The 15,772-nt window shown below is 47.2% G+C and overlaps 1 protein-coding gene across 2 annotated transcripts in view; it reads right to left on the bottom strand.

The window, feature by feature from the left end:
• Positions 1 to 15,772, bottom strand: part of LOC310858528 (fatty-acid amide hydrolase 2-A-like) — a 31,033-nt gene that overhangs the window by 7,362 nt on the left and 7,899 nt on the right. For both annotated transcript variants that reach the window (XM_083764687.1, XM_083764688.1), the window contains exons 6-9: positions 14,991 to 15,126; positions 14,390 to 14,507; positions 11,508 to 11,627; positions 4,217 to 4,331 (exon numbers count right to left, since the gene is read on the bottom strand). In XM_083764687.1, coding sequence (XP_083620813.1) covers positions 4,217 to 4,331; positions 11,508 to 11,627; positions 14,390 to 14,507; positions 14,991 to 15,126 — 489 coding nt within the window. The remainder of the gene's footprint in view (positions 1 to 4,216; positions 4,332 to 11,507; positions 11,628 to 14,389; positions 14,508 to 14,990; positions 15,127 to 15,772) is intronic.

Raw genomic sequence — 15,772 nt, 5'->3', positions numbered from 1 at the left:
GTGTCCTATAGGCTGGATCACAACCAGTCCATGGGTACAGTGTGTCCTATAGGCTGGATCACAACCAGTCCATGGGTACAGTGTGTCCTATAGGCTGGATCACAACCAGTCTGTGGGTACAGTGTGTCCTATAGGCTGGATCACAACCAGTCCATGGGTACAGTGTGTCCTATAGGCTGGATCACAACCAGTCTGTGGGTACAGTGTGTCCTATAGGCTGGATCACAACCAGTCTGTGGGTACAGTGTGTCCTATAGGCTGGATCACAACCAGTCCATGGGTACAGTGTGTCCTATAGGCTGGATCACAACCAGTCCGTGGGTACAGTGTGTCCTATAGGCTGGATCACAACCAGTCTGTGGGTACAGTGTGTCCTATAGGCTGGATCACAACCAGTCTGTGGGTACAGTGTGTCCTATAGGCTGGATCACAACCAGTCCGTGGGTACAGTGTGTCCTATAGGCTGGATCACAACCAGTCTGTGGGTACAGTGTGTCCTATAGGCTGGATCACAACCAGTCTGTGGGTACAGTGTGTCCTATAGGCTGGATCACAACCAGTCCATGGGTACAGTGTGTCCTATAGGCTGGATCACAACCAGTCCATGGGTACAGTGTGTCCTATAGGCTGGATCACAACCAGTCCGTGGGTACAGTGTGTCCTATAGGCTGGATCACAACCAGTCTGTGGGTACAGTGTGTCCTATAGGCTGGATCACAACCAGTCTGTGGGTACAGTGTGTCCTATAGGCTGGATCACAACCAGTCCGTGGGTACAGTGTGTCCTATAGGCTGGATCACAACCAGTCTGTGGGTACAGTGTGTCCTATAGGCTGGATCACAACCAGTCCATGGGTACAGTGTGTCCTATAGGCTGGATCACAACCAGTCTGTGGGTACAGTGTGTCCTATAGGCTGGATCACAACCAGTCTGTGGGTACAGTGTGTCCTATAGGCTGGATCACAACCAGTCTGTGGGTACAGTGTGTCCTATAGGCTGGATCACAACCAGTCTGTGGGTACAGTGTGTCCTATAGGCTGGATCACAACCAGTCCATGGGTACAGTGTGTCCTAGGCTGGATCACAACCAGTCTGTTGGTACAGTGTGTCCTATAGGCTGGATCACAACCAGTCCATGGGTACAGTGTGTCCTATAGGCTGGATCACAACCAGTCTGTTGGTACAGTATGTCCTATAGGCTGGATCACAACCAGTCCATGGGTACAGTGTGTCCTAGGCTGGATCACAACCAGTCTGTGGGTACAGTGTGTCCTAGGCTGGATCACAACCAGTCCATGGGTACAGTGTGTCCTAGGCTGGATCACAACCAGTCTGTGGGTACAGTGTGTCCTATAGGCTGGATCACAACCAGTCCGTGGGTACAGTGTGTCCTATAGGCTGGATCACAACCAGTCCGTGGGTACAGTGTGTCCTATAGGCTGGATCACAACCAGTCCGTGGGTACAGTGTGTCCTATAGGCTGGATCACAACCAGTCCATGGGTACAGTGTGTCCTAGGCTGGATCACAACCAGTCCGTGGGTACAGTGTGTCCTATAGGCTGGATCACAACCAGTCCATGGGTACAGTGTGTCCTAGGCTGGATCACAACCAGTCCGTGGGTACAGTGTGTCCTATAGGCTGGATCACAACCAGTCCATGGGTACAGTGTGTCCTATAGGCTGGATCACAACCAGTCTGTGGGTACAGTGTGTCCTATAGGCTGGATCACAACCAGTCTGTGGGTACAGTGTGTCCTAGGCTGGATCACAACCAGTCTGTGGGTACAGTGTGTCCTATAGGCTGGATCACAACCAGTCCATGGGTACAGTGTGTCCTATAGGCTGGATCACAACCAGTCCATGGGTACAGTGTGTCCTATAGGCTGGATCACAACCAGTCTGTGGGTACAGTGTGTCCTATAGGCTGGATCACAACCAGTCCATGGGTACAGTGTGTCCTATAGGCTGGATCACAACCAGTCTGTGGGTACAGTGTGTCCTATCGGCTGGATCACAACCAGTCTGTGGGTACAGTGTGTCCTATAGGCTGGATCACAACCAGTCCATGGGTACAGTGTGTCCTATAGGCTGGATCACAACCAGTCCATGGGTACAGTGTGTCCTATAGGCTGGATCACAACCAGTCTGTTGGTACAGTATGTCCTATAGGCTGGATCACAACCAGTCTGTGGGTACAGTGTGTCCTATAGGCTGGATCACAACCAGTCTGTTGGTACAGTATGTCCTATAGGCTGGATCACAACCAGTCTGTGGGTACAGTGTGTCCTATAGGCTGGATCACAACCAGTCCGTGGGTACAGTGTGTCCTATAGGCTGGATCACAACCAGTCTGTGGGTACAGTGTGTCCTATAGGCTGGATCACAACCAGTCTGTGGGTACAGTGTGTCCTATAGGCTGGATCACAACCAGTCTGTGGGTACAGTGTGTCCTATAGGCTGGATCACAACCAGTCTGTGGGTACAGTGTGTCCTATAGGCTGGATCACAACCAGTCCATGGGTACAGTGTGTCCTATAGGCTGGATCACAACCAGTCCATGGGTACAGTGTGTCCTATAGGCTGGATCACAACCAGTCCATGGGTACAGTGTGTCCTATAGGCTGGATCACAACCAGTCCATGGGTACAGTGTGTCCTATAGGCTGGATCACAACCAGTCCATGGGTACAGTGTGTCCTATAGGCTGGATCACAACCAGTCTGTGGGTACAGTGTGTCCTAGGCTGGATCACAACCAGTCTGTGGGTACAGTGTGTCCTATAGGCTGGATCACAACCAGTCTGTGGGTACAGTGTGTCCTATAGGCTGGATCACAACCAGTCCATGGGTACAGTGTGTCCTATAGGCTGGATCACAACCAGTCTGTGGGTACAGTGTGTCCTATAGGCTGGATCACAACCAGTCCGTGGGTACAGTGTGTCCTATAGGCTGGATCACAACCAGTCTGTGGGTACAGTGTGTCCTAGGCTGGATCACAACCAGTCTGTGGGTACAGTGTGTCCTATAGGCTGGATCACAACCAGTCCATGGGTACAGTGTGTCCTATAGGCTGGATCACAACCAGTCCGTGGGTACAGTGTGTCCTATAGGCTGGATCACAACCAGTCTGTGGGTACAGTATGTCCTATAGGCTGGATCACAACCAGTCCATGGGTACAGTGTGTCCTATAGGCTGGATCACAACCAGTCCATGGGTACAGTGTGTCCTATAGGCTGGATCACAACCAGTCTGTGGGTACAGTGTGTCCTAGGCTGGATCACAACCAGTCTGTGGGTACAGTGTGTCCTATAGGCTGGATCACAACCAGTCTGTGGGTACAGTGTGTCCTATAGGCTGGATCACAACCAGTCCGTGGGTACAGTGTGTCCTATAGGCTGGATCACAACCAGTCCATGGGTACAGTGTGTCCTATAGGCTGGATCACAACCAGTCCATGGGTACAGTGTGTCCTATAGGCTGGATCACAACCAGTCCGTGGGTACAGTGTGTCCTATATGCTGGATCACAACCAGTCCATGGGTACAGTGTGTCCTATAGGCTGGATCACAACCAGTCCATGGGTACAGTGTGTCCTATAGGCTGGATCACAACCAGTCTGTGGGTACAGTGTGTCCTATAGGCTGGATCACAACCAGTCTGTGGGTACAGTATGTCCTATAGGCTGGATCACAACCAGTCTGTGGGTACAGTGTGTCCTATAGGCTGGATCACAACCAGTCTGTGGGTACAGTGTGTCCTATAGGCTGAATCACAAAGTTCTTAGTCTTGCAATCAGTGTTAAAGTGCTCTCTGTAGGCCCAGGCCGTAGCGTAACGGTCTGGGCACCGGACTGGTAATCCAGTCGCGGTGTGCCGCGGGTTCGACTCCCGAACCCGACACGGCCTTTACCGCATGTCATCCCCCCATCTCTCTCCCGTTTCCTGTCAGCCTACTATCTGTCCCTTAAAAAAAAAATCAATAAAAGGCGTAAGCCGCAAAAACATATCTTAAAAAAAAAAAAGTGCTCTCTGTAGTTGTTCTCATGCATGTGCCTGGAAGTCCACCCGTTGCTATTCCGGGGTTATTCCGACAGCGGACGGACATACCGCTGGAAGGCCGCTGGGTCTATATTGCCTTTATATTTCCACCCCCCCCCTCCCCCCTCCCCCCCCACACATACACACACACACACACACACACACACACACACACGTACCTATGGCAGCCAGGGTATGAGGCGACAGCCCCAGGGTCCACTTGACCATCTCCCATAACGGCCAGACCTTCTTGCCCGGCCGGTCTGACATCAGCTCAGAAAAGCACGTGGGCATCTGCAACAAAACAATGCAACAAAACGCATCTATACCAGTAGTAGGGCTGGTAACATGACATCTATACCAGTGGTAGGGCTGGTAACATGACATCTATACCAGTAGTAGGGCTGGTAACATGACATCTATACCAGTAGTAGTGCTGGTAACATGACATCTATACCAGTGGTAGTGCTGGTAACATGACATCTATACCAGTAGTAGGGCTGGTAACATGACATCTATACCAGTGGTAGTGCTGGTAACATGACATCTATACCAGTAGTAGGGCTGGTAACATGACATCTATACCAGTAGTAGGGCTGGTAACATGACATCTATACCAGTGGTAGTGCTGGTAACATGACATCTATACCAGTAGTAGGGCTGGTAACATGACATCTATACCAGTAGTAGGGCTGGTAACATGACATCTATACCAGTAGTAGTGCTGGTAACATGACATCTATACCAGTAGTAGTGCTGGTAACATGACATCTATACCAGTAGTAGTGCTGGTAACATGACATCTATACCAGTGGTAGTGCTGGTAACATGACATCTATACCAGTAGTAGGGCTGGTAACATGACATCTATACCAGTGGTAGTGCTGGTAACATGACATCTATACCAGTGGTAGTGCTGGTAACATGACATCTATACCAGTAGTAGTGCTGGTAACATGACATCTATACCAGTAGTAGGGCTGGTAACATGACATCTATACCAGTAGTAGTGCTGGTAACATGACATCTATACCAGTAGTAGTGCTGGTAACATGACATCTATACCAGTGGTAGTGCTGGTAACATGACATCTATACCAGTAGTAGGGCTGGTAACATGACATCTATACCAGTAGTAGTGCTGGTAACATGACATCTATACCAGTGGTAGGGCTGGTAACATGACATCTATACCAGTAGTAGTGCTGGTAACATGACATCTATACCAGTGGTAGGGCTGGTAACATGACATCTATACCAGTAGTAGTGCTGGTAACATGACATCTATACCAGTGGTAGGGCTGGTAACATGACATCTATACCAGTAGTAGGGCTGGTAACATGACATCTATACCAGTGGTAGTGCTGGTAACATGACATCTATACCAGTAGTAGTTCTGGTAACATGACATCTATACCAGTGGTAGTGCTGGTAACATGACATCTATACCAGTAGTAGTGCTGGTAACATGACATCTATACCAGTAGTAGGGCTGGTAACATGACATCTATACCAGTGGTAGTGCTGGTAACATGACATCTATACCAGTGGTAGTTCTGGTAACATGACATCTATACCAGTAGTAGTGCTGGTAACATGACATCTATACCAGTAGTAGTGCTGGTAACATGACATCTATACCAGTGGTAGTTCTGGTAACATGACATCTATACCAGTGGTAGTGCTGGTAACATGACATCTATACCAGTAGTAGTGCTGGTAACATGACATCTATACCAGTAGTAGTTCTGGTAACATGACATCTATACCAGTAGTAGTGCTGGTAACATGACATCTATACCAGTGGTAGTGCTGGTAACATGACATCTATACCAGTGGTAGTTCTGGTAACATGACATCTATACCAGTAGTAGTGCTGGTAACATGACATCTATACCAGTAGTAGGGCTGGTAACATGACATCTATACCAGTGGTAGTGCTGGTAACATGACATCTATACCAGTAGTAGTGCTGGTAACATGACATCTATACCAGTAGTAGGGCTGGTAACATGACATCTATACCAGTGGTAGTGCTGGTAACATGACATCTATACCAGTAGTAGTGCTGGTAACATGACATCTATACCAGTAGTAGTGCTGGTAACATGACATCTATACCAGTGGTAGTGCTGGTAACATGACATCTATACCAGTAGTAGTGCTGGTAACATGACATCTATACCAGTAGTAGGGCTGGTAACATGACATCTATACCAGTGGTAGTGCTGGTAACATGACATCTATACCAGTAGTAGGGCTGGTAACATGACATCTATACCAGTAGTAGTGCTGGTAACATGACATCTATACCAGTAGTAGTGCTGGTAACATGACATCTATACCAGTAGTAGTGCTGGTAACATGACATCTATACCAGTGGTAGTGCTGGTAACATGACATCTATACCAGTGGTAGTGCTGGTAACATGACATCTATACCAGTGGTAGTGCTGGTAACATGACATCTATACCAGTGGTAGGGCTGGTAACATGACATCTATACCAGTAGTAGGGCTGGTAACATGACATCTATACCAGTGGTAGTGCTGGTAACATGACATCTATACCAGTAGTAGGGCTGGTAACATGACATCTATACCAGTGGTAGTGCTGGTAACATGACATCTATACCAGTAGTAGTGCTGGTAACATGACATCTATACCAGTAGTAGTGCTGGTAACATGACATCTATACCAGTGGTAGTGCTGGTAACATGACATCTATACCAGTAGTAGTGCTGGTAACATGACATCTATACCAGTGGTAGTGCTGGTAACATGACATCTATACCAGTAGTAGGGCTGGTAACATGACATCTATACCAGTGGTAGTGCTGGTAACATGACATCTATACCAGTAGTAGTGCTGGTAACATGACATCTATACCAGTAGTAGTGCTGGTAACATGACATCTATACCAGTGGTAGTGCTGGTAACATGACATCTATACCAGTGGTAGGGCTGGTAACATGACATCTATACCAGTAGTAGGGCTGGTAACATGACATCTATACCAGTAGTAGTGCTGGTAACATGACATCTATACCAGTAGTAGTGCTGGTAACATGACATCTATACCAGTGGTAGTGCTGGTAACATGACATCTATACCAGTAGTAGGGCTGGTAACATGACATCTATACCAGTGGTAGTGCTGGTAACATGACATCTATACCAGTGGTAGTGCTGGTAACATGACGTCTATACCAGTAGTAGGGCTGGTAACATGACATCTATACCAGTAGTAGTGCTGGTAACATGACATCTATACCAGTGGTAGTGCTGGTAACATGACATCTATACCAGTAGTAGTGCTGGTAACATGACATCTATACCAGTAGTAGTGCTGGTAACATGACATCTATACCAGTAGTAGTGCTGGTAACATGACGTCTATACCAGTAGTAGGGCTGGTAACATGACATCTATACCAGTAGTAGTGCTGGTAACATGACATCTATACCAGTGGTAGTGCTGGTAACATGACATCTATACCAGTAGTAGGGCTGGTAACATGACATCTATACCAGTAGTAGTGCTGGTAACATGACATCTATACCAGTGGTAGTGCTGGTAACATGACATCTATACCAGTAGTAGGGCTGGTAACATGACATCTATACCAGTGGTAGTGCTGGTAACATGACATCTATACCAGTGGTAGTGCTGGTAACATGACGTCTATACCAGTAGTAGGGCTGGTAACATGACATCTATACCAGTAGTAGTGCTGGTAACATGACATCTATACCAGTAGTAGGGCTGGTAACATGACATCTATACCAGTAGTAGTGCTGGTAACATGACATCTATACCAGTAGTAGGGCTGGTAACATGACATCTATACCAGTAGTAGGGCTGTAACATGACATCTATACCAGTGGTAGTGCTGGTAACATGACATCTATACCAGTAGTAGGGCTGGTAACATGACATCTATACCAGTAGTAGGGCTGGTAACATGACATCTATACCAGTAGTAGGGATGGTAACATGACGTCTATACCAGTGGTAGTGCTGGTAACATGACATCTATACCAGTGGTAGGGCTGGTAACATGACATCTATACCAGTAGTAGTGCTGGTAACATGACATCTATACCAGTAGTAGGGCTGGTAACATGACATCTATACCAGTAGTAGGGCTGGTAACATGACATCTATACCAGTAGTAGGGCTGGTAACATGACATCTATACCAGTGGTAGTGCTGGTAACATGACATCTATACCAGTGGTAGTGCTGGTAACATGACATCTATACCAGTAGTAGTGCTGGTAACATGACATCTATACCAGTAGTAGGGCTGGTAACATGACATCTATACCAGTAGTAGGGCTGGTAACATGACATCTATACCAGTAGTAGGGCTGGTAACATGACATCTATACCAGTAGTAGGGATGGTAACATGACATCTATACCAGTAGTAGGGCTGGTAACATGACATCTATACCAGTAGTAGTGCTGGTAACATGACATCTATACCAGTAGTAGTGCTGGTAACATGACATCTATACCAGTAGTAGTGCTGGTAACATGACATCTATACCAGTAGTAGGGATGGTAACATGACATCTATACCAGTAGTAGGGCTGGTAACATGACATCTATACCAGTAGTAGTGCTGGTAACATGACATCTATACCAGTAGTAGTGCTGGTAACATGACATCTATACCAGTAGTAGGGCTGGTAACATGACATCTATACCAGTTGTAGTGCTGGTAACATGACATCTATACCAGTGGTAGTGCTGGTAACATGACATCTATACCAGTAGTAGTGCTGGTAACATGACATCTATACCAGTGGTAGTGCTGGTAACATGACATCTATACCAGTAGTAGGGCTGGTAACATGACATCTATACCAGTAGTAGTGCTGGTAACATGACATCTATACCAGTAGTAGTGCTGGTAACATGACATCTATACCAGTAGTAGGGCTGGTAACATGACATCTATACCAGTAGTAGGGATGGTAACATGACGTCTATACCAGTGGTAGTGCTGGTAACATGACATCTATACCAGTGGTAGGGCTGGTAACATGACATCTATACCAGTAGTAGTGCTGGTAACATGACATCTATACCAGTAGTAGGGCTGGTAACATGACATCTATACCAGTAGTAGGGCTGGTAACATGACATCTATACCAGTAGTAGGGCTGGTAACATGACATCTATACCAGTAGTAGGGCTGGTAACATGACATCTATACCAGTAGTAGTGCTGGTAACATGACATCTATACCAGTGGTAGTGCTGGTAACATGACATCTATACCAGTGGTAGTGCTGGTAACATGACATCTATACCAGTGGTAGTGCTGGTAACATGACATCTATACCAGTAGTAGGGCTGGTAACATGACATCTATACCAGTAGTAGTGCTGGTAACATGACGTCTATACCAGTAGTAGGGCTGGTAACATGACATCTATACCAGTAGTAGTGCTGGTAACATGACATCTATACCAGTAGTAGTGCTGGTAACATGACATCTATACCAGTTGTAGTGCTGGTAACATGACATCTATACCAGTAGTAGTGCTGGTAACATGACATCTATACCAGTGGTAGGGCTGGTAACATGACATCTATACCAGTGGTAGTGCTGGTAACATGACATCTATACCAGTAGTAGTGCTGGTAACATGACATCTATACCAGTAGTAGTGCTGGTAACATGACATCTATACCAGTAGTAGGGCTGGTAACATGACATCTATACCAGTAGTAGGGCTGGTAACATGACATCTATACCAGTGGTAGGGCTGGTAACATGACATCTATACCAGTAGTAGGGCTGGTAACATGACATCTATACCAGTAGTAGTGCTGGTAACATGACATCTATACCAGTGGTAGTGCTGGTAACATGACATCTATACCAGTAGTAGGGCTGGTAACATGACATCTATACCAGTAGTAGGGCTGGTAACATGACATCTATACCAGTGGTAGGGCTGGTAACATGACATCTATACCAGTAGTAGGGCTGGTAACATGACATCTATACCAGTGGTAGTGCTGGTAACATGACATCTATACCAGTGGTAGTGCTGGTAACATGACATCTATACCAGTGGTAGTGCTGGTAACATGACATCTATACCAGTGGTAGGGCTGGTAACATGACATCTATACCAGTGGTAGTGCTGGTAACATGACATCTATACCAGTAGTAGGGCTGGTAACATGACATCTATACCAGTGGTAGTGCTGGTAACATGACATCTATACCAGTGGTAGTGCTGGTAACATGACATCTATACCAGTGGTAGTGCTGGTAACATGACATCTATACCAGTAGTAGGGCTGGTAACATGACATCTATACCAGTGGTAGTGCTGGTAACATGACATCTATACCAGTGGTAGTGCTGGTAACATGACATCTATACCAGTAGTAGTGCTGGTAACATGACATCTATACCAGTAGTAGGGCTGGTAACATGACATCTATACCAGTGGTAGTGCTGGTAACATGACATCTATACCAGTAGTAGTGCTGGTAACATGACATCTATACCAGTAGTAGTGCTGGTAACATGACATCTATACCAGTAGTAGTGCTGGTAACATGACATCTATACCAGTAGTAGTGCTGGTAACATGACATCTATACCAGTAGTAGGGCTGGTAACATGACATCTATACCAGTAGTAGTGCTGGTAACATGACATCTATACCAGTGGTAGTTCTGGTAACATGACATCTATACCAGTAGTAGTGCTGGTAACATGACATCTATACCAGTGGTAGGGCTGGTAACATGACATCTATACCAGTGGTAGGGCTGGTAACATGACATCTATACCAGTGGTAGGGCTGGTAACATGACATCTATACCAGTAGTAGGGCTGGTAACATGACATCTATACCAGTGGTAGTGCTGGTAACATGACATCTATACCAGTGGTAGTGCTGGTAACATGACATCTATACCAGTGGTAGTGCTGGTAACATGACATCTATACCAGTGGTAGTGCTGGTAACATGACATCCATACCAGTAGTAGTGCTGGTAACATGACATCTATACCAGTAGTAGTGCTGGTAACATGACATCTATACCAGTAGTAGTGCTGGTAACATGACATCTATACCAGTAGTAGGGCTGGTAACATGACATCTATACCAGTGGTAGTGCTGGTAACATGACATCTATACCAGTAGTAGGGCTGGTAACATGACATCTATACCAGTGGTAGTGCTGGTAACATGACATCTATACCAGTGGTAGTGCTGGTAACATGACTTCAAAGCAATTATCACAATTATTTCAATATTTTGCTTTGTGTTCAATACTATGCAATGAATGGGAAAACGTGATCCACAGAATAATCACTAAGAAACCATGCATTTTGCAGGACTGTTTTCCAACGACTAGGACTGTAAATAAGCTTCAGCAACGCCCACCTTGGACTAGGACTAGGACTGTAAATAAGCTTCAGCAACGCCCACCTTGCCATCCTTGCCTGGCGCTGCCATCATGGCCCCCCAGATCTGGAAAGAGTACCTGAGCTGAGGGATGGTCAGGATGTCAACACTGACCCCTAGCTGTGACTGAAGACACTGCACCACCTGGACACAGGAGACAATGACATAGGGGTGCAAAGTTAACTAATCAATGTAATCGATTATTGATTTGAACAATCAATCATTTAATGCAACTATCAAATAATGATACATCACTCTGCATGTCATTATAGGCAAAAGGTTTCAAAGGGATGTAAACCCTTTAAAATAATTGGTAGTGCATTGCACACCTCAGAAGGTTAATGACAGGTGCATATAGGAATAAAAATTGCTCAAAGGGATCTTTGATAATAAATATCAAAGAAAGAGGTCCCGCAAACTGTCTGGAACCTCTTTATTTGGTCAACATTTCGGCCAGTATGAGGCAAAATCGCAAAACAATGTCTTGAATTGAACAAGCGCGTGAGTTATACGCTTTCACAAGTTTCTTGCGTGTTTCAGGGAAAAAACATTTCTTCATGGATGGTGGTGGTAAATAGTCCTACTCCAGAATCTTCAGCTCGTCTCCACCTGCCTCCAGGGAGCTCAGGAAGACCTCCCATGCCGAAGGTTTCATTCAGGTGTTTCATGAAGTTGATTTTTTTTTTTTTTTTTTATATATTTTTTATCCCACGATTTTGTAACCCATTTTTCACCCCTGTGTCAATCATCTAATGTGATCCTGGGCTCTACACACCCTCCGCCAACCTGGGGAGAGCAACGGACTTAACTGCTTCCTTCATGCTTGAGTGTCCAAGTTGCTCCTTTACACCTGACAGGGGGGAGTTTCCCTGGTTGGACGTAGCGCGTGGAAGGAACACGTTATTCCAACCAGTTCCTTTCCCCTCCATCAGGCGCCCCGGCTGGCCAGGGGGAGGCAGTTTAGAGACCAGGATTACTGCATGTTTTTGTGAGGGTACCTACCCTAGGGGACACGGGGAGAACATGCAAACTCCACACAGAAAGGCCATTTCGCCAACCCCGCCTTCGGGTATGGGCACTGATGACGCGGAGGAGGAAACACGCCGCCAGCACCCACAGCGCCCCGAGCGGGAATCGAACCCAGGACCTTCTAGCTGTGAGGCGACAGCACTACCAACTGTGCCACCGTGACCCATGAAGTTGATTTCTTAACTTGTTATCAATGCATCGTTTCTCTGTCTCGTTTCTTTTTGAGGAGATGTTCTATCGTCATAATATCCTCTCAACTTAAGACAGCTCAGACATCCGCCCTCAGCATGTTCCACTGGACAGTGTACTACTACAGGGCCTTCGTGGTGATGACCAGGTCCAGGGCACCCTCAGCATGTTCCACTGGACAGTGTACTACTACAGGGCCTTCGTGGTGATGACCAGGTCCAGGGCACCCTCAGCATGTTCCACTGGACAGTGTACTACTACAGGGCCTTGGTGGTGATGACCAGGTCCAGGGAACCCTCAGCATGTTCCCCTGGACAGTGTACTACTACAGGGCCTTGGTGGTGATGCCCAGGTCCAGGGAACCCTCAGCATTTTCCCCTGGACAGTGTACTACTACAGGGCCTTCGTGGTGATGCCCAGGTCCAGGGAACCCTCAGCATGTTCCCCTGGACAGTGTACTACTACAGGGCCTTGGTGGTGATGCCCAGGTCCAGGGAACCCTCAGCATTTTCCCCTGGACAGTGTACTACTACAGGGCCTTCGTGGTGATGCCCAGGTCCAGGGAACCCTCAGCATGTTCCCCTGGACAGTGTACTACTACAGGGCCTTCGTGGTGATGCCCAGGTCCAGGGAACCCTCAGCATGTTCCCCTGGACAGTGTACTACTACAGGGCCTTCGTGGTGATGACCAGGTCCAGGGAACCCTCAGCATGTTCCCCTGGACAGTGTACTACTACAGGGCCTTCGTGGTGATGCCCAGGTCCAGGGAACCCTCAGCATGTTCCCCTGGACAGTGTACTACTACAGGGCCTTCGTGGTGATGACCAGGTCCAGGGAACCATCAGCATGTTCCCCTGGACAGTGTACTACTACAGGGCCTTCGTGGTGATGCCCAGGTCCAGGGAACCCTCAGCATGTTCCCCTGGACAGTGTACTACTACAGGGCCTTCGTGGTAATGACCAGGTCCAGGGAACCCTCAGCATGTTCCCCTGGACAGTGTACTACTACAGGGCCTTCGTGGTGATGACCAGGTCCAGGGAACCCTCAGCATGTTCCCCTGGACAGTGTATTACTACAGGGCCTTCGTGGTGATGACCAGGTCCAGGGAACCCTCAGCATGTTCCCCTGGACAGTGTACTACTACAGGGCCTTCGTGGTGATGACCAGGTCCAGGGAACCCTCAGCATGTTCCCCTGGACAGTGTACTACTACAGGGCCTTGGTGGTGATGACCAGGTCCAGGGAACCCACGGCATCATATCGTCCACCTTCTTGGTCTTGATTATGAGCTCGTCAGACATGATCTGGTGGATCTGTTCAGGGCTCAGATCCCAGCGCAGGCGATTCTCGGTGCAAACCACCTGAGTGGGGGGCTGATAACTCTCCCATTTTGCTTGAAATCAATCACGAACGTCGTTTGAGCTCTGTGAGTCTACTGGATGTTGCCATGTCCATAAAGGGTCACCCACACAAGCTTATGGCTTGTGTGGGTGGGTGTGTATATGCATACTCCTTATTTCTATTTCTATTTCATTGCCTATTTTTCTATTTATTTTTTTATTTATTATATACCATAGAATTTGGAAAGTGCAGAGACAAATGCACAGGAAAAACCTGTACATTTGAAAATACGCAAATAAAATAATCAATATTTGCAGCCCTATAGTATCTATGGGCCGTTCCCTTACCCTGCTCTGGGCCTGTATGAGCTGCTTGTCCACCGGAGACACCAGAGGGGAACCACCGTCATGAGGAACAGAGAAGAAACGAAGCATCTTCAAGTCCACCTCCGACGTCAGATGCAACCTGCACACAGACAGACCGCAAGAGACAAATTGGCAAGGTGATGAGAATCACACCGTCAAATAAAAGCGTGGCTTCCCCATGAAATCTGTAGAAAACACGTTTGAAAATATTTTTCAACAAACAGAAATAATCATAATCATTTCCATGTATTAAAAAAAGTTTGTACCCCACTAATAGTAGCGGCCTTCAGTCTCAAGAGACCATGGCACAAGCGGTCAATTGTAATGTGCAATTATGATGTGCAAATGCACTGTGACAAAAATACCCCCAAAGAGTGGGGACTAAAGGTCTCCACACACCGGGCGCGAATTCGGATTTTCAAGTGGCGTTTCTCCATCGGTTTTCTGAAAAACGCGGCCGGTTTGCAACCACCTTAAATACCGTAATATGTGACCCTTTTAATCTGCATGTGTATTATTAGAGCACTGTTTCTAAATGCCAGGTCTGGTCTGTAACAATGACACACACATACAGTACACACACCTATCAGCATTGGGTCCGGCCATTACTTGCAGCATGGGCAGAAGGTCCTCGGCATAGCGACACATGGGGCCGGTAGTCAGGAAGCCTGGCTGGAGGCCTGACGCTGGGGGGTGCTGGCCCTCATTGGACACTATACCTGTGGACAAAGACACAGACACACACCCCCTCATTGGACACTACGCCTGTGGACAAAGACACAGACACACACCCCCTCATTGGACACTACGCCTGTGGACAAAGACACAGACACACACCCCCTCATTGGACACTATACCTGTGGACAAAGACACAGACACACACCCCCTCATTGGACACTACACCTGTGGACAAAGACACAGACACACACCCCCTCATTGGACACTAATACTATACCTGTGGACAAAGACACAGACACACACCGCCTCATTGGACACTACACCTGTGGACAAAGACACAGACACACACCCCCTCATTGGACACTATACCTGTGGACAAAGACACAGACCCCCTCATTGGACACTACACCTGTGGACAAAGACACAGACACACACCCCCTCATTGGACACTACACCTGTGGACAAAGACACAGACCCCCTCATTGGACACTATACCTGTGGACAAAGACACAGACACACACCCCCTCATTGGACACTATACCTGTGGACAAAGACACAGACACACACCCCCTCATTGGACACTATGCCTGTGGACAAAGACACAGACACACACCCCCTCATTGGACACTACACCTGTGGACAAAGACACAGACACACACCCCCTCATTGGACACTATGCCTGTGGAC

The sequence above is a fragment of the Protomyctophum parallelum genome (assembly GCF_964188405.1).
Source record: "Protomyctophum parallelum genome assembly, chromosome: 5".
Classification (NCBI taxonomy): Eukaryota; Metazoa; Chordata; class Actinopteri; order Myctophiformes; family Myctophidae; genus Protomyctophum; species Protomyctophum parallelum.
This window is presented reverse-complemented; position numbering and strand designations above follow the sequence as displayed.